Here is a 27,735-nt window from a genome sequence, read left to right as displayed (position 1 = left end):
AAGCCCTATGTTTTACTTTTTTTTTTTTTTTATGGAGTAATTACATAATTGTGAAAAAGAGGAGGTAATCCCTGGGGAAATTACAGCAAAGGAAAGTGGTCAATTAAACAATCTTTATTAAGATGCTAGTCTATCTTGTGAGAAAAAAAAGAGAACCAAAGACTGCAGGTTAAGGTTCAAAGATTTTAAAATCCAGTTCATTACACCTTTTTTCTTTCAGGGATTACTTGATTATTATGACACACTTCAACTTCAGCTTAATGATATTGTGGAGTTGGTAAGAGGAAAATTATCTAAGCAAACACGAACTACACTAGGTGCTTTGGTGACTATTGATGTGCATGCTAGAGATGTCGTCATGGAAATGATTAAAAGTGGTACATATCTTTTTTAAATGTTATTATTGTTGATGTGTTTTTAGCATAGATTTACCCCAAACAGAAATAGACTTCTATAATCTGATTTCCTTCCTTTTTTAATGTAAGCATCTTATGTAGGAAAACATTCATAATTACAAAACTACCAGTATTTCATATCTGTAAGTGTATCTTATACTTTACTGTATCCAATTTTATGAAACTTGTTTCAGCTGTAGTGCTAATTCCATTTTGTACTAGGTGTGGAAAATGAAGCAGACTTTCAGTGGCTCGCTCAACTGCGATATTATTGGGAATATGAGAATGTTCGTGTCTGCATCATTAATTGTAATGTAAAATATGCCTATGAATACCTTGGAAACTCACCTCGACTTGTCATTACTCCACTTACGGATAGGTGTTACCGCACATTGGTAAGCTTTTATATAAAAACACACAGTTCAGATAACTACAAAACTAATTTAATTGTAATATGGTTTTTCCTACTTCATACTTGTTAGGTTCACAGAAATAATTATGGGACTCTGCGTTTCTGTTTAAAACATCCAGTATTCAGGGGCTTGTGAGCATTTTTATATGTGCTCCTGATGCGGCACCTGGCACATTTAATTAGTGAATTGCGTTAATTAAAAGTGCCAGGCTCCACATAGGAAGCATGTGTATCAGCAGTGTAGTGCTCCATACTCAGAAAATGGCAGTGGTGTGCTTTGAACTAAAGCACACTGAATGTGTTTTAGTTAAAAGCGCAGCACTGCCATTTTCTCAGTGCAGAGGTGTCCTGTGCTGCTGTTGCATGCGACACATGAGGCTGCCAGAGCGCATCAGTTTACGTGCTCCGATGTGCTGGCTTTCCAGTGCATTGGAGCAGGCTCCTCACATGTGTGTAAGTGCCTTGTGATTCTTATTTAAAGTTTCAGACCTGACCTATCTTATGTTATCACACCTGCAACTATTATTAATTGTTCATGTTTTGTGCTAAAGTGTGCACGCTTATCAACATGGCTGAAATGTGACTGGATGATTTGGTTGTATATCTGGCATTAAGCAAACCTGTCAGCTGGCTGACAGTGAGGGGGTAAACCACTTGTGATGCTCTGTAGCTAGCAAATGAAATTGCCATTGACTTACCTATGATATTGTTCTTAAAACTGGGACAGAAAAGAAACCCAAAATGGACTTGAAAGAGTACTGGGAACTAGAGGGAGGAATAAGGGTTATGTTGGGGAGCTAGAAGGAAGGAAGAAATAATGATCAGGGATTGAGAGATCCAGAAAAATGGGGGAGAGAGAATGAGTGATGAAGGTGGGATGGTATGGGAAAGGAAAGCAGAGGGAAGAGACTGGCATCTGGGGGAGAATAGTAATGGGATCATAGTAAATAGACAATGGGTCAGGGCCAGAGTAAATGGAGACTGGGTAGAGAAGAACGCAGAGAATGAGAGGGAAGAGACAGATCTAAGGACAGAAAAGGAGAAATAGCAACAAAGAAGAGAAGCAGGCAAGATCAGGACCCATTCATTTTTTCCCATGAGTAAGAACTGCCAGACCCAGTCCAGAACAGAAAAAATCCAGGTATGATTAGTATTCTAAGGGAAAAAAGACTGCATCCCCCTTTCTAGGTACCTGTAATAAAAGACAGCTTCAAGCTGAACTCATTTACTTTATTTTGAAGTTGGAAATTTTAAGTAAACTTTAGGGTAGCCTTTTCTGTTTAGTATGAATCTGTTTCATAAGTACCTGTGTTCAATTTTCTTGTTACAATTGATTTTAAAATTATTTTCTATTATTAAAGTTGTCTTCAGGATTAAATTATTGGTTATCTTCATAAACTTTTTTTCTTTTTTTTTCTTTAGATTGGAGCTTTTTATCTAAACCTTGGTGGTGCCCCAGAGGGCCCAGCAGGAACAGGCAAAACTGAGACCACCAAAGACTTGGCTAAGGCTCTTGCTGTGCAATGTGTTGTCTTCAACTGTTCTGATGGCCTTGATTATCTGGCAATGGGGAAGGTAAACAGAATTGCATTGCAAACTCAGGACTTGTGTATGTCAGGAAAAAGGTGTTAATTTCCAATGCAAGTTAGGTGCCTACTTCACAAAGCATTTTTGAGCATCTGACCAATGATCCACTGCCCCAAACAACTGCCAATCCAAGGTCTCAATTCTGCAATGAGTTTTACATGTGCTTAACTTTATACACTGCAAATAATATCACTGAAGTCCCTCAGACTGCTAACAATGTGTAAAGTTAAATATGGGTGGAAGAGCTTGCAGGATCAAAGAGGCAGAGCCAGCTTCCATTGAAACCACTGAAAAAGTTCTGTTAACTTATTTTCCTAGGCTGACCTGTCTTTTCAGTTAGGCTAAAATTTTAGTCAATTATTTATTTTAAACCTTCTCATCTTATGTTAGGGATGTAATTACCAGGGATCCGGGTTTTCCATTTCCCACAGAAATGATCCACACATAATGGCTTGGAGCCAGTCTGGTCTGGTTTGGTCTGAAGATATGCACCAGTGGGCCGGGCTGGCTCCATGCCATCATGTTCAGGCCCTGGGACTCAGCCAGAGGTGTGCGCTGCCAGGTCCTCTGCCTGCCATGGCCATGAGCACACCGAGAGCTCACCACCTGCTGCTGCTAAGCTGCTGGCAGAGGTGGCTGTGCACCATGGGGGAGGTGGAATGTGTGGTGGGGGGGCCCACACCTACCTACAAATCCCCCCCCACACACCCACAAACCCCACATGTGCCCACAAACCCCAAATACTCACACACCCACCCACACCCCTCCTCATCTTCACAAACCACCCCCCACCTTACGGCCACCCCAACCATACAACGTACTTATATATATTTCTAAAGAAGATTGAAGTAGTGCTATATTTAGTTTACTTTATAATAAAAATACAAATAATTTTGCATAATTTTGAGTTTTTCTGCACATAATTCCCTGGGGTGTTCAGAGTGGTCTCAGAACGGGAATTTCCATGATGAAAAACCTAAAATCAAATGCCGAAATATATAGGTATTTAGAAATTATTTTATTATAGTGATTGAGGCACTGGTAGGTTTCCAAGTTGCTTTAAAACGATAAATATATCAATAAAAATTGTGTTCAGCTGATGCACATGCACATGCACACTGGCCTTTCATTTTGATAAGAGATTTTGGGGTTTTAATCAGAGAATTTGTGATTTCTTTTTTTATCAGAGAAAATAAGGGTCCATGGTAATTACATCCTTTCTTTCTTGTTTTACAGTTTTTTAAGGGTTTGGCTTCTTCAGGTGCTTGGGCTTGTTTTGATGAGTTCAATCGCATTGAGCTAGAAGTACTGTCTGTGGTGGCCCAGCAGATCCTTTGCATTCAGAGAGCCATACAGCTGAAGGTGGAAACATTTAATTTTGAAGGGACTGAACTGAAGCTCAATCCCAACTGTTTTGTAGCTATTACCATGAATCCAGGTTATGCAGGACGGTCTGAGCTGCCAGACAACCTCAAGGTAAAACCATAAAATTAACGAATTAGCTTAATAATACCTTTTGAAAACATAACCAAATGGGCATTGATGATTTTAAAACAGAATGTGGCACATAGAATATATACACTTCATAAAATTTACTTTTCTTATGCTATGTATTTATTTTTTAAGAGGGATGTCCTTGAAGGTTGTTTGTTAAAATTGTTTGCTAATTTTCTTTTTTGTGTGACTGGTCAAAGCTTGCAGTTCTAGGGAGATGTTTTACCCCTGAAACAAATTGTGTAGGAACTTCAGAATTTCATCCTTAGTTATTTTAAAGAAATGATGATGTTGGATCCAATTATTTTAAGGAAACATGCTCTTAAAAATGTTCCAAAAGTATTGCACAAAAACAGCGCTAATGAAATTTGACTAGTTCATGTGATGAATCTGCTATTAAAACACTTCCTATTATGTTTGCTTATGCCTGTTTCTGGAAAGCAGCATTGCAGAGCTGGTCTGTATTAGAGGCATGTTGCTTCAAAGGAAGGCTTTGTAGGAATGCCACCTCAGGAGGGCAAAATTCATTTAGGAACTTTCTGAACCAGGAGCATGCACACTCCTATGTTCTTTCTGGAGCTGCCCTCTCACTATTCTTGAGATATTTGGCTCTCAGGTGGCAAATAAAGCAGTCTGTGTACACTCGAGAGTAAGAACGTGGGGACAGAAAGTTGGAGGAGAACAGCGACAGGGGAGGCTACAGTCTGGAACTTAGTAAATGATATGGCATGAAAGGAGATGAAGCAACTTGCTTGTGTCTGGCTCCTAATGAGCCATGGTTCTTGTCTTCTAATGTTAATAATTCTGTAATGGTGTAACTTTATACATGTTTAATGATTTCTTTGCCTCTGTCTTCCTAAGCAGGGACCAGAACAGCCACCTCCCTGCTGGGCCCCCCTCGGGGCCCAGGGGAGGCACACCTGGGCCACGGGTTAGCGAGGATTTAGTTAGGGAGCTTCTGGAGGGGTTGGACGTATTCAAGTCAGCCAGCCCGGATGATCTCCACCCTAGAGTTCTAAAGGAACTGGCCGAGGTCATTGCAAGTCCCCTGGCACAACTTTATGAGCACTCATGGTGCTCCGGTGAGGTACCGGAGGACTGGAACAGGGCCAACGTGGTCCCCATCTTCAAAAAAGGCAGGAAGGAGGACCCGGGAAACTATAGGCCGGTTAGTCTCACCTCGATCCTAGGCAGGGTGTTCGAGGAAAATTATGCTGGCACACATCCAGGAGGGGCCAGCAGGAGACTGCATGCTTAGGGGCAACCAACATGGGTTCATCAGTGGCAGGTCCTGTCAGACCAACCTGGTGGCCTTTTACGATCAGATCACCAGATCATTAGACACAGGGGTAGCAGTGGATATAATCTTCCTGGACTTCTGGAAGGCTTTTGACACTGTCTCTCACCCTGTTCTCATTAAGAAACTGGGGGGCTGTGGTGTAGACACCCACACAGTCAAATGGGTTGCCAGCTGGCTGGAGGCCGCACCGAGAGGGTGGTAGTAGATGGGTCCTTCTCAACCTGGAAGGACGTGGGCAGTGGGGTCCCCCAGGGCTCGGTCCTCGGGCCCGCACTGTTCAACATCTTCATCAGCGATTTGGATGAGGGGGTAAAAAGCACCCTGTTCAAATTTGCTGATGACACTAAGATGTGGGGGTGCGTGGGTACATTGGAAGGATGCAACAGGCTACAATCAGACCTAGACAGGTTACAAGGGTGGGCGGACGAGAATAGGATGGGTTTCAACACAGACAAGTGCAAGGTGATGCACCTCGGGAGGAACAACCGGCACCATACCTACAGGTTGGGGAACTCCCCTCTTATCAGCACGGAGGCGGAAAGGGCTCTGGGGGTCATCACTGACTCCAAGATGAACATGGGCCGGCAGTGTGGGGAGGCGGTCAGGAAGGCCAACCGCACCTTGTCATGCATCCACAGATGCATCTCGAGCAGGTCCAAGGAGGTGATCCTCCCCCTCTATGCGGCACTGGTCAGGCCGCAGCTGGAGTATTGCGTCCAGTTCTGGGCGCCGCACTTCAAGAGGGATGTCGACAGCATGGAGAGGGTCCAGAGGAGGGCCACTTGTATGATCAGGGGACAACAGGGCAGGCCCTATGAGGACAGGCTGCGGGACCTGAACCTGTTCAGCCTCCAAAAGAGAAGGCTGAGGGGGGATCTTGTGGCCTGTTATAAACTGGTCAGGGGGGATCAGCAGGCATTGGGGAAGTCACTGTTTCCCCGAGCACCGCCAGGAGCGACCAGGAATAACGGTCACAAGCTGGCAGAGGGTAGGTTTAGGTTAGATATAAGGAGGTGCTACTTCACAGTCAGGGTGGCTAGGGTCTGGAACCAGCTTCCAAGAGAAGTGGTGCAGGCTCCTACCCTGGGGGTGTTTAAGAGGAGGTTAGATGAACATCTTGCTGGGGTCATTTGACCCCAGTATTCCTTCCTGCCATGGCAGGGGGTCGGACTAGATGATCTGCTCAGGTCCCTTCCGACCCTACAAACTATGAAACTATCCATACACTTTAAGGGCTGGTCAAAGATTTCTTATTTCTGTTCTCTTATTCTTAAGTGATCTAAGCATGTCTCCTGGGATATGTATTTCAGGTTCTTTTCCGAACAGTAGCCATGATGGTTCCTAACTATGCCCTGATAGCAGAAATCTCTCTCTACTCATATGGATTTCTGAATGCTAAGCCATTATCAGTGAAGATAGTCATGACCTACAGGCTTTGTTCAGAACAGCTTTCCTCTCAGTTTCATTATGACTATGGCATGCGAGCAGTTAAAGCTGTATTAGTGGCTGCTGGTAATCTAAAGCTGAAATTCCCAAAGGAGAATGAAGATATCCTGGTAAGCTTGTGAGAAAGTAAAATATAGTGAATTTCACTAGATTAACTGCTTTTTAGATATCTGTATCCAGTTCTGGCATTGCCTGTGTTCTGCCTTGTCACTGAACCACACTTGATCAGATTTTTAATCATAATGCTTAATCTGTAAAGATAAACTACATAACATTTTTATAGCACTTTGTAAACGTGAAATTCAACATAAATGTTTACTATATTTATTTATTTATTAAGATGTAAACAAAAATAGTTACATTTTTAAATGACAAGGAAAGAAAGATGGATATAAAATAGTTGTGGAATTGATTAACTACGTTTCCAAAGCACTGTAGCATCATTGTACAATGGATGATCCTATATACATTTAAAAAATAAAGCATGATATGTTTCTTAATATTTGGCAGGGCATTTCTGATTTCATTTTGAATTTCTTGTGCTGCTGAATCCTTCAAGAAATCTCTTGAGTCTTGTCACACTGCTGCATTCTTGTTGCTCTGCAGGCAGTCCCTCTGATTTGCTCCTTATTTGTGTCATCTCCCAGCTCTTCTATGAGTGTCATATCCAAAGTGCATGAAAACCAAGAATATAGGAAACAGTAAAGCAGGGGACATAGCTTGCTTGGCATGCTGCTAGGGTCGCCAACTCTGTTTGAATCTATTCCGGAACACAGACGTGCCCACGTGCTTGCACATATATGTTGCAGACTGCAATGCGTAGACTTTGTGGGGAAGGCAAATGCACATTACTATTACGTTTAAAAAAAAACCCACTGGACTGCTATAAATAGGATTTAACGTTTAATATTTATTTTAATGAATACCCTATCATTTATCTGCCGGGTGACTCTCAGCAGTTTCCTGGAGATTTATATGTAATTCCTGGAGACTCCAGGGTAATCCTAGAGGGATGGCAACCCTACATGCTCCAGATTTAGGTAAAAAATCTCCTTCATCGTCACGTTTATGGATGAAAGAGGAGTGGTTTCTAGATGTGCTAAAAACGGTGAGAAATTGCAGCAAGGCAGCAGTGCTATACTGATCCTGGGAGGTGATGAAGTGTGTTTAGATTCCTCCATCAAGCCCCCAGTACAGTTTCAGAAATGTTCTTACTCTTAAGGGGAACTGTGAGCTTTCCAGCCCAGTGTGGCAATGGCAGCTATGCCATCATATGTACAACACATGATGTAGACTGTTTTAGTTATTGAACAGCATAATAATTATTCTACTGTTGCCATGTACATTGGAACACCAGTTTTCTGTAAAACTGTGTATTTGTTTTCTTTAGCTTCTTCGATCAATCAAAGATGTAAATGAGCCAAAATTTTTGTCACATGATATACCTCTATTCATGGGAATAACTAGTGATTTATTCCCTGGTGTTAAGCTGCCTGAAGCAGATTACAATGTAAGTATCGTTGTGAAGTATTTTTTCTCAGTAATACTCCTGACATTGTATCAATTTTAACTAATTCCCTAATCTGTTTATAATTGCAAGCTGAGACAGAAAGTAAAATGTTGACAGTAGAACTTGTCTGAATGAAAATTCACTTGGTTTCATTGTGATCTCAAGACCTGGCTTGGGTCCCTCATATATGGAGATCTTAGATTTTTTTTGGAGTTCCAACCCAGTTTTGCCTGAGCAAAATATACCAGCCTTTTTTTTTTTTTTTTTTTTTTTTTAACCTTAACCATCCTTTTTAAATACATCTGACAGGTTCACACTCCTGTCTGAATTTAAGTGGCTTTTGTAAATGGCTTACTTTCCCCTACCCTGTAGTTTTTGGCATGATTTTAGCATGTTCCATTTTATTGCAGAGGAAGAGTCAGCCAGGCAGCTCTCCCTGCCTCCATGGACTTGCTGTAAGTTACTGTTCTATGAAGTACTTGGGTGATTTTTCGTGTGGCTATTTGCCAGATTTTCCTGAAAAATATTTCAGTAATTAATAAATATCTAATCCTTATCCACAAATGTTCTGATGCTAGATGATACACCAGACAAGCAGATGAATAATATGGAATGATGAATAAACCACTTACATGTTGCTCATGAAGAAAATAAAATTATATTAGGTTGATAAAATATTATTGTAAACTGTGTAATATGTCATACTAGGTAAGTATGACATTATTATTTTAAACCTTATCAAATAAAAAGAATTTTTTAATTTTAGGATTTTCTGGAATGTGCCAATGAATGCTGTATAAAGCATAATGTTCAGCCTGTTAAAGTTTTTATGGAGAAAATTATACAGACCTATGAAATGATGATTGTCAGACATGGGTAAGATTACAAAGTCCTGATTCCAAATGACCACATATTGTCTTTATGGTTTATATAATGGATAGTAGAAAATGTTTATGGAAATAGAATAGGAAAATATTTTAGCATTTTAAGAAGAATCCCAAGAGCCATTCATTTTAGTAAACTGTGGATTTCTTAATTTTAAAGCAAATTTGGTGACCAAAATACTAGTGGTTTTTTAATCTTAATATATTTGATCCTGTACTCCCAACACTCTGGCTTCATTGGTAGTTCTTTCTTTAATAGTGGTTGCAGATTAGGTTGTTATTGTGGAGAAGAGCTGGTACTATAGAAGTTTCATTCTATTAGAATATTAGTCCAACACATGTCTACCATTTTAGTCCTGTTTTTTGTTTTGGGTTTTTTTTGGTGGGGGGAACTTTTCTGAGCAGTAAATAGGTAGTTGTAATCTGTGTTGCAGTACACTGGGAAGAATAACAACTGAAAAAAATTTAGAAAAGAAATTAAGCGGGGAGGCGGGGAGATGATAGATTTCAAATATTCAAAAGACAGCCATAAAGAAGAAGGAGAACAACTGAGAAACTTTCTTCCTGTTCTAGCAGTAGGGTAGTGAAACAGTCTGCTCAGGAAAGTTCTGTAATCTCCTTCATTGGATGTTTTCAAGCGGATGCTGGATAAGCATTGGCAGGGACAATCTAAGAATAGCATTCCTGCATTTGTACACAGGGTTGGACCAGTTGACCTTTGAGGTCCCTTCTAGGTATATGATTCTGTTACTTCTACTCAGTTGTTATGTATCGGTTTACATAATTAAAGTCTTCTACAAGCATTAAGTAATAATTCCTTAAAATAGACTAATCTGGACACAAAACAGTTTGATTTTTACTTTAGGGCAGGGTCCTTATCTGCCTTTGTCTTCCAGCAGAATTTCATTTTAACCTTTCTCTAAATAGCAAACAAAAGGAGAAAATAAACTTAGAACTTATTCTGCAAATAGATTAGATTAACTAGTATGAACCCCTGGTTGGTATTTATTTGTGCATCTGTTTGCAGAATTGAGACATTAAATAATTGAGGCCAGTGTTTTTTAAGAGACTCACTTGCCTCTGACTGACTTGCTCAGTTGTACAGTCAATATGTACAATTACATGTGCAAATAAACATTTGCATATACAAATGACCATTTAGACTAACTTGTCATTTTGTATCTATGAAATACCTGATTTGCATGCAAATTCAACCCAGATTTTTGAACTGACTCCATAAAAAATTACCTCCTAACCACTGGTTCATTGATGCAATAACATGTATTCTGTAATTTTTGTTACATAGTGCGTCAGATCCAGGAAAAAAACGTAGGTTTGTGCACTTGAATAGTGTCATGTTGGCAACTGGCTGGATCAAGATCATGAAATCTATGTTTCAGGAAAGTATAAGAGTTTAATTTTTTTTTTTATTTCTGTAGTTTTATGCTTGTAGGAGAGTCTTTCTCTGGGAAGACCAAAGTTCTGCATGTGTTGGCAGATACACTCTCTCTTATGAATGAACATGGATTTGGCGAAGAAGAAAAAGTAATTTTTAGAACTGTGAATCCAAAATCTATCACTATGGGTCAACTTTTTGGACAGTTTGATCTAGTGTCTCATGAGGTAATGTGCTTATTTTTTAAAAATATCTTGTCATAATTGGCCTTGTCATGTTATATAATCCTGCTGTACAGTTTTTGGTCTGGCCTGCATACAGGGTTTGTCTGTCCTGAAGTTTGCTGATATGGTTATACCAGGGAGGGGTATAATTCATTAAGTATCTCTAACATACTTAGGTTAGCAAAATTTATGTGTGTGACAAAAATAACATGTTTAATGGAAAAGCTGTGCTAACAGAAGCCATGTTGTAGACTCGTTAGCACAAATTCTTGTTTCACATAGCTTATTCCATTCAAAGAACTGGTTTAAGCTATACCACCAAGAGTATTCTTTTGCAAGCTTAAATTGAATTACCACTCGTAAAGGGATTGCTGATACAGATGTATTGACAACAAAAACTTTCAAGTGTTGAAAAGACCAGAGTTCAAGTAGTGCTTTAGGTGTTGTGGTAGGGCATGATTTTTATACCAGCATACTTATAGATTCATAAATGCTACGGTTGGAAGGGACCTCAGTAGATCTTTGAGTCCAACCCCCTGCCCTGGGCAGGAAAGAGTGCTGGGGTTAGACAGCCCAAGCCAGGTGCCTGTCTAGCCTCCTCTTAAAGACCCCCAAGGTAGAGGAGGGCACCACCTCCCTTGGAAGCCCATTCCAGATTCTGGCAACCCTTACCATACAGAAGTTCTTTCTGATGCCTAACCTAAATCTGCTCTCCATCAGTTTGTGACCATTGTTCCTAGTGGGTCCAAGGGGTACACTGGCAAACAGAGCATCCCCTATTTCTTGCTGTGTCCCCCCCCCCAATGAATTTGAGGTGGCCACAAAATCCCCTCTCAACCTTCTCTTGCGGAGGCTAAAGAGATCCAGGGTCCTCAATGTCTCCTCATAGGGCTTTGCCCGCAGGCCCCCAAACATACAAGTGGCTCTCCTATGAACCCTCTTGAGGTTGTCCACATCTCTCTTGAAGTATGGTGCCCAAAACTGGACACAGTACTCCAACTGCAGCCTGACCAGTACTGCATAAAGGTGAAGTATCACTTCCTTAGACCTCCTTGTCATACACCTGCTAATGCATGATAAAGCGTGGTTGGCTTTACTGATCACTTCATCACATTGACGACTCATCTGCATCTTGGAGTCAACAATGACTCCAAGATCCCTTTCTGCTGTTGTACTGCTGAAAAGGTCCTCCCCCAGCCTATAAGCATGCTGATGATTTCTTCTTCCTAGGTGCAGCACCTTGCATTGTTCCTTATTAAACTGCATCCTGTTCTGGTCCACCCACTTTTTCAAACTGTTCTGATCTGCCTGGATTTGTTCCCTACCCTCTGGTGTGTTAACTTTACCCCATAATTTGGTGTCATCAGCGAATTTGGACAGAGTGCTTTCTACACCCTCATCCAAGTCACTGATGAAAACATTGAACAGCACCAGTCCAAGGAACAGGGCTTGTGGGACTCCATTGCCTTCATCTTTCCAGGTTGATACTGAGCCATCCACCACCACTCTATGGGTGTGACCCCTAAGCCAATTTGCCACCCACCTAACCATGTAGTCATCTACTTCACAGTTGCATAGTTTATTTATAAGAATATAATGAGGTACCATATCAAAGGCCTTCTTAAAATCCAGTCTGGTCATAAAAATAAACAAGGTTAGTCAGGCAGGATCTACCTGCTATGAATCCATGCTGGTTGCCCTTTAGGATTGCCCTTTCCCTGCTGGACTCTCACAAATGTGATCCTTAATAATTTTTTCAAGGATTTTCCCAAGGATAGAGGTGAGACTAACCAGTCTACACCAATTCTTCAGTGCCTCGCTAACTAATCTCCTAAGCACACTGAAGTTAGCCTTTCTGAAGTCAAGCATTTCTTCCCTCCTGGTTATCCTTCCCACCCTACACAGGATAGTGAATTTAATCAGGTGATGGTCACTGTCCCCTAGGTTACCTTGCATCAGTAAATCATCTACCAAATCATCCCCTGTAGCCAGGGCCAAGTCTAGCAAGGCATTTCCCTTACTGGGGCCATATACCTCCTGCATTAAGTGAAGGTCCTGTATTCCGGTTAAGAACCTATGTGAATGGTTGGATCTTGCTGACTGCTCCTCCCAGCAGATGTCTGGGTAGCTTAGGTCACCCATGACAACCATGTCCCTTGACCATATGGTCTCTGAGAGCTGTCTGGAGAATTCCAGGTCCAACTCCTCCTCCTGATGTGGTGGCCTGTAGTAGACCCCCACTATCAAGTCCCTTTCTCCCCGACCCCTTAAAGCTGTACAAATCCTAGCACAGATGCAATAATACCATTATCAAGGCTGGTATAGTTTATTTCTCTGAAGAAAATATGTAGTGAGAATCTGAGGACTTTTATACTGGTATAACTGGGTGCCTGTAGATATCTGGGGACACTGCTCTGAAGCAGTAATTACAGCATATCGGAGCAGACTCAATTAAATGAGTCTGCTGGAGCATGCTCATTAGCATGCTCCAGCCTCTGCATCTCATGTATTTAGTGTTCCCACACTTCAAAATGGTGGTGGAGGCATTTTAACTGAAGCTCGTCAAATAAGCCTCAGTTAAAGTGCCCCCTCTACTATTTTGAAGCACAGGATGCTGAATACACAAGACGCTGTGAGTGCTTTAATTAGAGCAACTCTTCGAGCCACTCTAAAGTGCCCTCTCCCCACCCCTAGAGCATGTCTAAAGACACCCACTGTGTCTGGACTATGCCACTTCAACTATATACATTTCCAAACCTCTGGCATTAAAACATTACAAAAGATGGGTAGATAAGTACTAAGACTAAGGGCGTCTCAAGTGTAAAACTCATTGGGTTATGGCAGGAAGAGGAAACTGAATCAATGTGATTGTGCGAGGCCTTGTGGGTGAAACAAATGCAAAACAGATTGCAAGATTTTTATCTCAAGTTTCTGCAGCATTCTCCAGGGTACTTGGTTTGAGGGAGAAAAAGACTTGATTACATTTTTTAAATTATGCTAAAAAACACCTGATCATTTTTCATCCATCTGCTCCAAATGGGAAACCAACCTGCTGGACTCTGAATTCTTCCACTGTTTGGTGAAGAGGAAACTATATATTTAAAAAAATTTATGTTCCTGATGGTTTTTAATAAGTTCTTCTCTTTGTTTGTTGGAGCCAAATAGAGACCTGATTCAACAAAGCATTTAGGCATGTGAGTAGTCCTATTGTTTTTAGGATTATAATTAAAAAATCTCTGTTATATTTTTTTCTCAACCCAGTGGACAGATGGAATTGTTGCTAACACTTTTCGGGAATTTGCTTTAGCTGAGACACTTGAACGCAAGTGGGTTATTTTTGATGGCCCTATTGATACTCTATGGATAGAGAGTATGAACACAGTGCTGGATGACAATAAAAAGGTAAAAATAAAAAATAAGCTACGTGGTAGGTAATTATGCTTGGGTTGTGGCTTCCATTAGGAGTGACAGGTGTGGTTGGGGTAAAGTAGTGCAGGTCACATCAGGCTCCCTCTGAATGACGTGTGCTGCTGGGATCCCATCTGTAAATGTTAAAATAGTAGTTACAGAGTTGAGGAGGTAGATAGAGATACAGAGCCCCAAGCCTCGCTGACATTGTCTCGCCTAGGCCTTGCTATAATTTGGCCCCCTTGTCCTCCCTGGCTCTCCACAGCCCTCTCTGCACACCTCACTGGCGCCAGGCTCTCTGTAGCCCTGTCTTTGCACCTCACTGGTGCCAGGGTCTAGTCTTCCCCCTTGTCACTGCGCCCTCTGGCGCCAGGGCCTGGTCACCCCCTTGTCACTGTGCCCTCTGGTGCTGGGGCCTAGTCACCCGGAATACTGCGCCCATGCTGGTGCTGGGGTCCCCACACTGTAGTGGGCCCCCAGTGAGGCCTCCTCCTTCCCCAATAGTCTCACCCAAGCCACCGGTGTTATAAAACAGCAAACAAAACATGAGTCCCTGGGCTATAACAGACCACCAAAGTTCAGGGTGTGATCTGCTCTTTTAAAAGAGTAAAACTTCTTCCCTGGTTCTAAGTGCCTCGTAGGCCAGGGTACCTTGTGAGCTCCTGGAGCCCCATTAGCTCTAAGGGCAGCATATCTGGTGGCTGCCACATCTCAGGGTCATTCCTTCCTGGAGGCTCCTTCCCCCCATCAGCTGTTGGCAGGGAACTGAACTCACTAGTCCCAGCCCTGGGGTTTATATGGGCCCAGGGCCCTGCCTCTTCCAGCCAGCTGACTAAGTGCAGATGCAGCCTAATTTCCTCATTAGCTGGTTGCCATGGTAACCTGCACCTGGGCACCTGTCTGGCTCTTTGGGCTCTCTCCCCAGGCAACCTCTGCTCTTAGAGGAGCAGGCACCTTAGTGCTCTGTGACACTCCACATGCTGCTGCTGCTTTACTTGTTATTCTGGGGACAAGGGACATTCCAGAGCTCCTGCTGCCTGCACCAACAGGGCCACAGGGTGGGCTCAACTGGGGATGGGCACAGTGTCAACAGTGCAATAGAAAAGTAATTTCCCCCTCCCTGCCTGGTTCCCCAAGAGCAGGCTTTGGGAGGTGGAACCCCCTGCACTATCCCGTCCCTGTCCCCGGTCCTTGATCTGCCCCGGTGTTAGGTAGGTTATCTGCAAACATGGCAGTAGCATAAAACACAGCCTGTAGTTCACTGCAAAGTATTCAAAGCTCAAGGGTCTTTTTTATACATTGGTCAAAATAACTTCCTGTTTGATCTCTGTTTTGGTGTCTTGTACCCATCTTATCCATTTTCTATCTATTGACCTTCTGAGGTGCCCAAATACTAATGCTTTTAACTTTCCCAGCATTTTGGCTTAGATCATGTACAGTTTGCTTTTCAGTCATCAAGGTCTATTGCTCATGCTGTTAACAGGCTTGATTTTTATATGCACTGATCAATGGTATTAACCCAGGCCCCAGTAAGGACTACGAGGAGTAATGGATGGAAAGGTCTTACATACTGAATATTTAAACAATGCCTAGAAAAAGTTTATTGGTCCTGAAAAAATTGTCACAGTGTTTCCTGTCTGAAGCATGAGATTCCAGAAGTTGAAACATGTTTTTATTAAATATTTTAATTGATATTTTTGGTGTTGAAAGATAAATACTTAAGACCTCAATAATTCTATAAAGTTCCATAAAAGATAGTGTGCCTTTGCACACCTGTGCAGATAAGAACTCCATTTAAGTCAACGGTTTAGGTAGTAGCCATGTTGATCTAAGACAGGCAGACAAGGTTCTTCCGGTAAATCTGATATCTTTTATTAGACCAACTCAAATAGCTGGGAAAAAAATCTTCTTTGCAAGCTTTTGGGCACAAACACCCTTCATCAGGCAGTAGAAACATTTGTGGTGCTCTTCCTAGATAGAATGAATAGTAAAGAAGCCAGAGGCTGGTATGCATGCAAAAAAGTCAGCCAGTGATGATATAAATTGAGGAGTCAATGGGTGAGAGACATGTCGAGGGGTAGGGGAAGGGGAATGAATATAGCTGGTAAATAGTGGAGAGGTACTTGGGGAGTCAAACGTTAGGCAGGTTGTAATGTGTCGTAAATCCAGTGTCTATGGTTAGTCCATGAATTTTTTGTATCCAGATGAAGTGAAGTTCATGGGCTTGTCTGTGTGTTTTGTAAATTCCCTTTTGTGGATTCAGCTGGGAGATTGGAGAGAGAATGGTTTTCTTGTGAGAAATGTGCCCCCACAGGTATTCTTGGCTCTCATAGATTTCTGGTGTGCGTTCATTCTGGTGTGCAGTTGTTGTTTGGTCTCCTACATTATTTTCCATCAGGGCATTTGGTGCATTGGATGCATTTTACATATTACATTTCTGGAGGTGCAGGTGTAAGGTCCAGGAATGCTGATGGTTCTATTGTGGGGTGTAGTAACTGGATTTATGACATTATGACAATTTACATTGTTACTGACCGGCTTTTTTGCATGTATACCAGCCTCTGGCTGCTTTACTATTCATTCCATCTAGGAAGAGCACAGAACAACTGCAGATGCTCCCTGGCAAAAAAGGTGTTTGTGCCCAAAAGCTTGCAAGAAAAAATATTTTCCAACCATTTGAGTTGATCTAATAAAAGATATCGGATTCACCCAAAGAACCTTGACTGCCATTTAAGTCACAACATTCATAAGAATAAATGTGGCACACACAGACAAGCCCCTTTTCTTGTTTTTTCTCTTTTAACAATGTCTGAGTGATCACTTGAATCCTCTGCTGCTGTTACTTTCATAGGTAGTTCCCATTTTCATATTTAAGGCCTGAAATGGACAAAAGAAATGAGAGGATTAAGTGCAGCATTTGAATCAAAGAGTAAAAAATGGCATGTATTGAGTAAATATTGTGACTTTCACACTTGTTGGCTATGCTTATTTTGAAAGGGACATCATCCAGATATAACATATTAATTTACAGTGTAATAGGTGGCTGAATTATATACAGTTTTCTTTAGTAGTTAAAAAAAAAAAAATGTAAACTTGCTTGTTAAAGAAATTCTTTTCTCTATTTTTTAAAGCTTTGTTTGATGAGTGGGGAAATTATCCAGATGTCTCCTCAGATGAGTCTCATCTTTGAAACAATGGACCTGTCTCAGGCTTCAGTAAGTCCATAAATGAAATTATGTATTAAATCCCATTAATCAACACAGGAGTGCACTGAGTTTCAAGTGCCTTTTTTGGGGGGAGTTAACATCTGCAAGTAGCCATAATGATTAAAGCATTGGATCTTTAAAATTCTCTTTTAGCCAGCTACAGTCAGTCGTTGTGGTATGATTTATTTGGAGTCTTCACAGCTAGGCTGGATGCCACTGGTAACTTCTTGGTTGAGCAAACTACCAGAACCCCTGAATGAAAAGGAATATCAAGATCTTTTGCTTGGGCTTTTTAACTGGTTAGTTCCAGCAGCTTTAAGAGTTCATCAAAAACAGTGCAAGGTAATTCTTGTCATTTTTCATTTTTACTTTTTAGTTATGTCAAGTGGTTGGTTTTTAGGCACTAAGGGAGGGAAAACTATTTTCTACTAAAAATTAAAGTAATGTATACTTTCCGTTCCACCTTTTGTTTACAGCCATATGCAACTTAATTACTGTATTTTTGCAGTTATATCCTGCACCCATGTATAACCCACAGAAAATTGTATTTTCGTAAAATAGTCCATGTATTCCCCACACCCAGGTATTCCCCGTACCCCAAGACATGGCCACAAGTGTGGGCTCTGCTAGGTTTGCAGGCTCTGCAGGGGAAGGGAGGGATGAGGAGCTGTGAGCCCCGCTCCCTGCTGTTGCTGCCAGTCGCACTCTGCTGGGCATGGCTGCCGGAGCCGGGGTTGGAGCTGGAGCCTGCAGCCAGGGCAGGCTTACAGGCCCTGCACGGGAGAGAAGGGATGAGGAGCTGCGAGCCCTGCTCCCTGCTGCCACCGCCAGCCACACTCTCACTGCCCACCTGCAGCCTCCCCCTGAGACATGGCCGCAAGCGTGGGCTCTGCCTGGGCATGGCTGCCAGAGCCGGAGCTGGAGCTGGAGCCTGCAGCCAGGGATGGGCTATGCTGTTCTAAAGACTTTGCATAGCCCGCACCCATCTGTCAAGTTTGTAAAAACATGTATAGCCCACAGGCTAAATGCATGAAAATACAGTACTTTTCCAATTAAAACCTCAGATGATAGACTAAGATATTTGCAATACCATACTTTGTACTCTCCATTCCTTGTGTCTTGTAGGAGTTGGTTCCCACAAGCAACAGCAACACTGTAGTGTCTTTAACTCGACTTTTTGAAATGTTGCTATGTAAAACTGTCCAAGAGGATCCTACAAACAAAAACATCCGCTCATGGATTATGGTTGGTCTTTTCCTGGGTTTATTTTTCAAAAGGAAAGAAATTAATTAACTGGTAACAGATCTCCTGTGAAATTCATCTCTTTGCCTTAGCTTTCCTCCAATGTTCCTTCACACATACACACTCATGTGTGTACATATATTCAAAATGAACGCCTGGCAGTGGGAGAGCAAGAGCTTGCTTTCTTATTTTTCTTTTGATTCGTACTCAGGGGCAGTAGCGATTAGGTTCTTATAGATACATAAATGGATGTAGTTTAACTGTTTTTCTGTTTGTTTTCCTTTAATTTGGATAATATTACAGTTAGATTTATATTTCAGTTAGAGCAAGCAATCAGTGTGTGTGTTTATGTTTTGGGGAAAGAATAATTTTCAGGTAACACTAATTCACTCATTTGGTTGTGCAGAAATTTCATGGTATTTGAAAGGCAGCTTCTGGTTGTATGTTAAGCTTAAAATGTTCTTAAAACGGTGACATTTCCAATAGAAAGGTCCAAAATTAATATTAAGCTAAAACAATGCTTGGGATTTGCAACTATTTACAAAATTATTGTACCTATTTGTTTGACAATTTTATAGAATCCATGCTTGAGATTAACTTCTTACACAGAAGGGCACCCCGAAGCCCTGATGACTTTGTCCTACATAAAGACTTCTGTGAGTCTGCTAGAAGAGTGGCCATACACAGAGACCTTTATGATGTTGGATTAGCCTCAGCACTGTTTAATGCAGGGCTAATTTAGAAGATCACATTGATCTGTAAATGCATTCAGGAAGTGATCATGGAGCCATGTTGTGCCCCATGCAGCTAATATGGAAGAACTATACCTGCCTTTTTAGCCCATAAGGGGAAGTGGGAACTGAAGAAAAGCATCTGGATCTGGTTTTGCTGGAGAGTGGTTGGGGGGGTGATATTTTTTCACCTTGTATTCCACTCATGTAGAGTCTGAATATAAGCTCTATGTGGGTGGAGTGAGTCGCATTCATTTTGGAGACATCTAGAATTTGATCCCATGTTTTATGTACGCTGTAAGGATGAATATATTTTCCTCTTATGAAGAGTTACTTTTTTAGCATTAGGATGCACAGTCTATGCAACACAGCAAAACATTAGAAATATTAGTCTTACAATTCTTGTTGCATAGATTGCTCTTGCAGTGGGTCTAATCCCAAAAAAGCACTGTGTCTGCAATTTTTTTCTCCTGACATTTCACTAATACTGAAAATGTCCTTACAAAAACTTTGAAACCAAAGGCAACTCTTTAGTGAAGACCATTAAAAGGAAATGCTTTTTTTTTTTTTTTTTGCTGGATCAGTCTTTGATGTTAGATAAATCATTTATTAGGATCTAAGTGAGCTCAGTTATTCCAGATAAGCACCTTCTGCTACTGTGACACAGTCCTCAGTAGGGAGATCTAGGAGGGATTTAGCTTCAGATAACAAAGTTTGCATCTTCCTTCATCTATGCCTTGCATGTTCAGAGGTTTTCACAGGAGCTTGAAAATTAGTTTGGTCACGTTACTGTTACTATTGTTTTCTCTTTTTTATATACAAAGAATATACACAGAGTTTTGTTAACCTGAATACAGTGGAAATAAGCAACAGCAGAGTTTCCTTGCTCAGAAATTCCCAAGTCTACCTGTCATAAGCTTTTGTATGCAAGAAGTTCCATTTCTGTGCTTCCTTTCAAATTCACATTGACAACAGTTTCTCTGGCTTTTATGTAGCACACATGCACAGAGTTTTCAAACCCTATTCTTAGCCCTTGCGTTTGAAGTTGGTTAACAACTTAGTCTAGCTCTGCTCAAGCCTTGCCAAGCTACATAGTGGACAAACACCCACCCACCTGATACTCTTACGATAGGTAATTATTAAGCTGCTATATTAATGAAAAATTTCATGGTGGAATATGAGTGAGAAGTATTTTGGGGTGACCGTAACTGGTCAGAGCAGTGAGTGTTCAGGGACTGGGAAGCCCAGTTGGCTCACATGCGCCTCCTGTTGTAATGCAACAGGAAAAACATTTAAATGATAAATTGGTATTTGATTCCCTCTACTGACATCTGCAGGGAATGACACACAGGGGCTTAACTTGCTCAAAAGCACCATTCGTGAACACTGTGTTGTACAAACCGAACTGCACCGCACCAAAAAAAAAAAAAAAGCCGCATTTAAATTCTTTGGTGGTCTACGTTAAGTCTCGTGTCATGTACACATGGCCTTTGGCAATAGCTTTAATTGTTTCTAGCTATCTTGCTAAATATGGGTGTTAATTGCTTCTTTCCCTGTCTTTAAGGAGGTCTGTGATTGCCTTTGGCTCAAAAGCTAATTTAATGACAGCCATTAGAACCGCTCAACATAAGACTATTCTGCTTTTTTTTTTTTTTATCAGACCGGTCAGTCACTTTGTCATTTCTTATCCTTTTACATTCTCAGGCTTGCTTTGCTTTCTCTTTGATTTGGTCCATTGGTGGAAGTTGTGACAGTGATAGTCGAGTTATTTTTGATGCTTTCCTGAGGGAAATTGTAGCAGGGAAGTCTGAATCCAGTCCAGTACCACCAGTTGTGGGTAAATGGGACTGTCCCTTTGATGATAAAGGTTTGGTCTATGACTACATGTATGAGGTATGATTTTATAGTACTCATTTTATAGTACTTCAAATATATCCTTTAAATGAGGGAAACAAAACTTAGCTAGCTGCTTAAAGCTTTTGCGGGGCACAGTTGCTAGAGTAAGAATATTCTGGGTTTGAGAAGAACTAAACTACTTTATTTAACAATTGCATTATCTTTTTTGGAATCATTAATGCACCGACTGAACAACTGTTTAGTAAATATCTGCCAATCTATATTGGGTATTTAGAGTGAGCTGTAGTTGAGGTCCAGGGAAGTGCCATTAGGTTTCTGGGTTTTAGACAGAAGGGCATTCTGACTTAAGTCCAGGAAGCACATGCTTAAACTTTAATCACATTTACAGATACATTTTCCTATGAGGACTGCTTGTATATTTGATATTATATACATGTTTAATAGGGATGTAAATAGTTAAAGGGTTAAGAGACGATTATATTTATACTGTTTACCACCTCCAGCAGAAGCAGCCGTGGCCCCAGCCCCTTATATCTTCACCATGTTCCTAGCACCACATGGGTCCCAGGCTGCTGGTGGAGAACCACAGGGGCAGGAGATGGTGGACACACCTGAATCACTGGGAGTACTGCCCAGCTGCAGAGTTGAAGCTTCCCCTTGCCCCCACAGTCCTGGGCTGGGGCTGGGGCTATGGACCTCTCCTGTGCCCACATTCTGCTGCCATAGGGAGGAGTTGGAGAAGGGTGCTGGGCCCCTCACAGGGGTCAGGCGGGACCTTCTTGCTGCAGCAGCGAGACTCTAGCCCCACGGTGGGTCTGCCCAGCCCCCTTGCAACAGCGAGGCCCTGGCAGGGCAATGGGTTCCCTGCACCTCCTGCTGTGCTTGTGCCCAGACGTGGAAGGCTCCTCTATACTGCTGGGCTGGGCCCTCCCCAGCTTGCCACGGGGGCAAGAAGGTCCAGGGGAGTGCACTGTGTCCTTTCCCCTGCCACCTGTAGCACTGGGGTCATGCAGGGCCTGGTCCAGGCCCAAAGCAGGGCTGATCATGGGATTGGCTCAGCTGGAGGAGGTGCTGCAGCAGCTGACAAAGGTGGTGCCAAGGGTGAGAGATCACCACTGGCCCCTCAAGTGTTGAATGTGGTCCCAGGGAGTTCCTGAAGGGTGCCAACAAGCCATGGTGGTGCATTAGGGGTGCTCAGAGGAGGATTGGTGCTATAACAGCAGCCTCCCAGGCTGGAGCTGCTGTGCTGCTGCCCCTCAGGAACACCCTGGGGCCATGCTCCACTGCATGAGGGGCCGGCAGCGACCTGGTGCTACCTGCTTCAGCTCCCACAGCGCCTCCTCCGGCCGAACCAACCATGTGCCCAACCCCATCTCAGGACTGACCCAGTGTACCCCCAGCACCACAGGTGGGAGCGGGAAGGATGTAGCACCACTGGGACTAGGCCCCCTTTCCCTGAGCCGAGTTGGGGAGGTCCTGTTCCAGCAGCACAGAGGAGCCTTCCATGTCTGGCCCACAGTAGCACAGGGGCAGCAGGAGGTGCAGGAAGCCTGTGGCCCTATCTGGCCCCAACACTGCAGGGGGACTGGGCAGACCTGTTGTGGGGTCAGGAGTCTTGCTGTTGCAGCGGGAAGGCCCCGCCTGGCCACTGTGGGGGTTTGGCACCTCCTTCCCCCCAAAACCTTCCCTGTGGCAGTGGGATCCAGGCTTAGGAGAGATCTCCAGCCCCAGTTCCATCCACAGCCCAGCCCCAGCCCTTGCTTGTGTGGGCAAAGGGAAGCCTTACGTAAGGGGCTGGGGCTGGAGCTGTTCCTGCCACAGGTCACTAAACTAGGTATGTGCTATCAGTTAACTGTTTAACAGATATAACTGGAGGATAATTAAACAGATAATTTTAAAAATTATATTTACATCCCTAATGTTTAAGTGTTTTGTTTATGCCTTTAAAGAACCTTGTATAAGGAGGGGTAAAACAGGGGTCTGAATTTTAAATATTCACTTTAATTGAGTGGTACAGCTTGTGAGGTTTGTTTATTACAAATACAGCGAGGAAAATGTTAAGTAACACAGAAGCATATTCACTTCCTTCACATGTAAAAGAATGAAGTGCTAGAGAAAACATTTTGAATGTACTGTATTATGTCTGTCAGTACTAACCTCTCACACTACTTAAAATCTATATTTCTTCTTAGTTGAAAGGTAGAGGACGGTGGGTACATTGGAATGAATCCATTAAAAGCATTAAATATGGTGATAAAAAAAGTGTTAAGATTCAAGACATCATTGTTCCAACAATAGACACAGTCAGATATACCTATTTGATGGACTTATGCATCACCTATGGAAAGTAAGAAAATCTATTTCATGTAAAACCGCGAATAACTTAATTGTTTGTTTATAAAGCCTTATCTAAAGAGTATTTCCATTCATATCAGTATTTTTCAGATCAGGACCCAAGTTTGTCAGTATTAGAATATTCTTGACCCATTTTGTGTACATGAAACAGCCTTCAATGCAACTAGTTACATCCTTTTAATACACTTTTAAAGTATTAGACTTCTTATGGCCCAGCATTATATTATTATTGCTCCATTATATTATTATTTCTAAAAAATATATTCATTCTACAGTGTTCTACAATGCTTTTAGAATTACTGCTGAGGTTTTAAACCATCTTACTGCCTTTTCTAATGAAATGGGATGATTATCTTTTCTTAAATTAGTCATGAGCTTAACAGTAGCTATGCCAACAATGAGCAGAGCAAGACAATGAAATACACAGGAATCGGGGGAAGGTTTCTAAAGCAAGAAACTGTAACATGATTAACTTTTAAAATTAAGGGAAATGTCCTTCCCCCTCAGTGTACCTAGAGGCCGAAGAATTATTTTTCCACTCTGTCCCTTCTCCTCTAGATATGACCTCCCTCAAGATATCAGGGATTGACATAATTCGTCCAGTATCAGACACCCTTTGTTGAGAAGGGCTATGCTTATGTGTCATTAGTGGCATTTTGATTATGGCAGGAGTTTTCATTGCAGTTTAAGAGAGTTAAGTGTCCATAGCCCATTAGCCTTCAAAGGGAGTTAAACAAGTCCTTTTGGAAATCCCAGATTGATATTTTTAAGTGTCTTCATTCCAGTGGGTAACATTTTTTGCAGTTTAGAAACATTCAGAAAAGGCTCTCTGATCTACTTTGTCATGGTGTTAAATTTAAAGGACGCTAAAATAGGATTACTTTGTAAATGTATTGAGATGCAGTTCCAACCATGTATATTTACTTTAGAGGGAATAAGCTGCGCAGTTCTATTCTCATTTACACACCAGTAACAAGGCTTATTTTAAATGCCTTTTCACTTTAGTGGAGTTGTTTGGGTGCATAATGAAGAAAAAAGTTAATCATCATTGGTCTTTTTAAAAATAACCTGTATTTACAAGCAGAACAAAATCATGCAGTTTTTAATTTCTAGTGTTCTAGATGCCTGTAGATGTGTGGGGACACTGTTCTGACACACTGTAATCAATGTGCTCCAACAGCCTCTGCATCTTGTGTATTCAGTGTCCCTGCACTTCAAAATAGCATGGGAGAGCGCTAACTAAAGCACAGGATACTGAATACATGAGACTCTGCAGGTGCTTTAATTAGAGTGGCTCTTGGAACTGCTTTAATTAAAGTGTTCCCTGTCCCTGGCACTTGTGTAAAGATGCCCCTAGTGTTTAATTTTTATGTGGTATATTTGATCTATAATTTTTTCTTTGCTGTCCATTTTGCTTTTGATAGACTAATATAATTGTATACTGTTTTTGCAAAGACCATTGCTTTTAGTAGGACCAACAGGTACTGGGAAATCTGTCTACGTAAAGGACAAGCTAATGAACAATTTGGAAAAGGAGTGCTACTTTCCATTCTTCATTAATTTTTCAGCACGGACCAGTGCCAATCAAACCCAGGTTGGTAAGAACAGATGATTTGCATTAGATTTTATATACATTTTTGAGCCAAATGTGAGTTTATGTGGGATTTGTTCAGCTGACAAACTTTAGCTCTTCGTTCTAAGATATTTTTATTGTGATGTCTTTTTATGTTAGTACAGTATTGGCTCTTGGCAGGTCAGTGCAATAATGAACCAGGTATCAGTATTTATACTCATTGTACTTAGCTCTGGAATTCACAGCTCCTTTTGTCAATCTTCATGATGTAATGCAGAGCCTATTTGGTTACCCAAGCTTTTGCCTGAGTGGATGAATGTGTGGCTTGATTTAATTTGGAAGTTTGAATCTATTAATGCTTGTTATTTATCATATGCATGTTTTTATTGTTATAAGAATTGCCAGAGGGATTTGGTTTTAGAAATCTAAAATTTAAAGAAATAAAAATTATTTGTTTTGGAAAAAATATAAAACTAAGAAAATCAAATAATAACTTATTGTTATTCAACACAAATAAACTGGCATTAAAGGGGAGGATGTAGCTACATGGCACACTAAGGTGGGAGGTTCATTTTATTTTTAAAACAAGCTGTTTTTTTTTTATTTGCCTTTGGATAATAATACATTGCTGAAATGTTGGAAATGTCCATATTTACAGCCACATCTTCAGACACTAATATTGTATGAATGATTTTTATATCTAAGTTTTTATGAGCAAAGTGTTTTATTTCTTTTATATCTAATCATTCTATCATTACAAAAACTCAGGTGTATGTGTGCGATCTGTTTGACTCGGCAAAATTAATGTCTACAGTAAGCTTCTAGCTAAGGTTCTTTATTTGCACATACACACGACAGCTTTTTGTTGTATAAAAGCTTTGGTCCTGATGCTGTAAAAGGATGTGCAGGTGTGACTTGTTTTGCCTGAGTAATACCGATGTGAGTGGATCCTTTTGTAGGATTAATGTTGTTTAGCTTTAAATTGCACGTGCAGCTGTAGATGCTAGTGAAAATTTGACCTAACTGTTTTCTCTGCCACTGGAGGTATTGTATATTTTCTGTAATTATAACATATTGAAGTACCACCTAAATCTGGAGTAATTACTTGTCAGCAGCCACTTCTATTTCCCCACAGCTGTTTCCCTGTGTGGTCATGCCCTAAGTTAGTACTGTAATGCATCTTTCAAGAGTGGTTTCCTTGACATGATTAAATTTAGGTCCTAAATCTGTAATTAACTACAAATGGATGTTCTAAGGGGAGCTTGTGTGGGTGCAGGCATATGCCCCAATTTCAAGGCATGAATTGTGAAATCAGGGTCTGGAAAAATTGAGGGCTTGTTCCAGTGAGATGCTGCCTGTTCTTCTGATCTAGCAGAGCCACCTAAGTGCATTATCAGGCTTTTTTAAATGATGGAAGTCAAAGTAAGCTGGCAGGCAAATATGAAATCAGGAATAAATTAAAACATTATATTATTTCAATAAGTTCAGCAAATAAATGTAGAATAACAGTGAAGAATATGAAAAAATATATTTACATATGTATTTACAAATTCAGCATCTTCTTAATGATAAATGTTTGTGAAAAATTTAAAATACAGTACACTATTTTTAATATAATATGGTTGGCCTACATATTAAATCCATGTTGTAAATGTTTCTGTTCTGCATTGTAGAATATTATAATGGCCAGGCTAGACAAAAGACGTAAAGGTGTATTTGGCCCTCCTATGGGAAAGAAGTGTGTCATCTTTGTGGATGATATGAATATGCCTGCTTTGGAGAAATATGGAGCTCAGCCTCCTATTGAACTTTTAAGACAGTTTTTTGACCATGGAATTTGGTAATTATTCAAGACAGCTAAAATTTTCAGTAAATTGTTATGTTATTCATTTATTTAAATGTAAACTCCAGAACTAAAGAAAAAAAAATTAAATTGTATAACTTTCCAAATGCCATCTTTTTAGCTTTCATGTATAAATTTAATCCCATGGTTTGTGTATCCAAAGTTAAAACTAATGATTGAAACCTTAGTTATACACAGAGAAATCATGCAGCTGAACTCATGAACCCAAAGGAAACTTTGCTTTGATTAACTGGAGTCCATAGACATGGTTGTCTTAATTTAAGCTAAAGTAGCATATCTCAAATAATATGTAATGTTAGGTATGTCTAACAATTAAAGCCATCTTCTGTGGTTTTAATTGTGTAAATATGGCGTTGCAATCTGTTTTGAAGGTATGATTTAAAGGATACATCTAAAATTACACTGGTTGATGTGCAGCTGATAGCTGCTATGGGACCTCCAGGTGGTGGAAGGAATCCTGTTACATCTCGGTTTCTGCGACACTTCAACATTTGCACCATTAATTCCTTTAGTGATGAAACTATGGTCCGTATCTTCTCTACCATAGTAGCCTTCTACCTCCGAAATAATGAATTCACCCCTGAATTCTTCACAATTGGAAACCAAATTGTCAGCGGTACTTTAGAGGTAAGAAGAATTTCATGAAAGTTCTTTTTTTTTCATTATTTGATCAAGGTGTAGGGATTTCATATAGATTTTCATAATTATGTTGGAGTTCTGGAGATTAAATAATCTGTTTCAAAATATAGATGATTCAGCATATAAAGATCTGAAACTGACATTTTCTATGATTCAGTCTTTCACAAGAGGAAAAAGGGTCTTGTGGGTAAAGTACAGAGCTGGGAACAAGA

At 41.0% G+C, this 27,735-nt stretch overlaps 1 protein-coding gene and 1 long non-coding RNA gene across 2 annotated transcripts in view; one reads left to right on the top strand and one right to left on the bottom strand.

The window, feature by feature from the left end:
* The window catches only part of DNAH12 (dynein axonemal heavy chain 12), a 162,828-nt gene that overhangs the window by 54,727 nt on the left and 80,366 nt on the right, over positions 1–27,735 (top strand). The window contains exons 24-40 of the mRNA XM_090022245.1: positions 221–377; positions 618–790; positions 2,230–2,382; positions 3,631–3,870; positions 6,499–6,744; positions 8,025–8,144; positions 8,911–9,020; positions 10,468–10,651; positions 13,910–14,050; positions 17,188–17,271; positions 17,416–17,604; positions 18,388–18,507; positions 20,940–21,128; positions 23,285–23,439; positions 24,903–25,041; positions 26,694–26,860; positions 27,256–27,511. Coding sequence (XP_089878371.1) covers positions 221–377; positions 618–790; positions 2,230–2,382; positions 3,631–3,870; positions 6,499–6,744; positions 8,025–8,144; positions 8,911–9,020; positions 10,468–10,651; positions 13,910–14,050; positions 17,188–17,271; positions 17,416–17,604; positions 18,388–18,507; positions 20,940–21,128; positions 23,285–23,439; positions 24,903–25,041; positions 26,694–26,860; positions 27,256–27,511 — 2,823 coding nt within the window. The remainder of the gene's footprint in view (positions 1–220; positions 378–617; positions 791–2,229; positions 2,383–3,630; positions 3,871–6,498; positions 6,745–8,024; positions 8,145–8,910; positions 9,021–10,467; positions 10,652–13,909; positions 14,051–17,187; positions 17,272–17,415; positions 17,605–18,387; positions 18,508–20,939; positions 21,129–23,284; positions 23,440–24,902; positions 25,042–26,693; positions 26,861–27,255; positions 27,512–27,735) is intronic.
* LOC149855799 (uncharacterized) overlaps positions 14,053–27,735 on the bottom strand; it is a 28,743-nt gene continuing 15,060 nt past the window's right edge. Inside the window, exon 3 of the long non-coding RNA XR_016438503.1 lies at positions 14,053–14,190. This is a non-coding gene — a long non-coding RNA (uncharacterized LOC149855799). The remainder of the gene's footprint in view (positions 14,191–27,735) is intronic.

Source organism: Crocodylus siamensis, chromosome 11 (genome assembly GCF_052110815.1).
Source record: "Crocodylus siamensis isolate JL-2025a chromosome 11, ASM5211081v1, whole genome shotgun sequence".
In the NCBI taxonomy this organism is placed as follows: domain Eukaryota; kingdom Metazoa; phylum Chordata; order Crocodylia; family Crocodylidae; genus Crocodylus; species Crocodylus siamensis.
The sequence above is the reverse complement of the archived record's forward strand: the minus strand, read 5'-3'. Positions and strand labels throughout refer to the sequence as shown.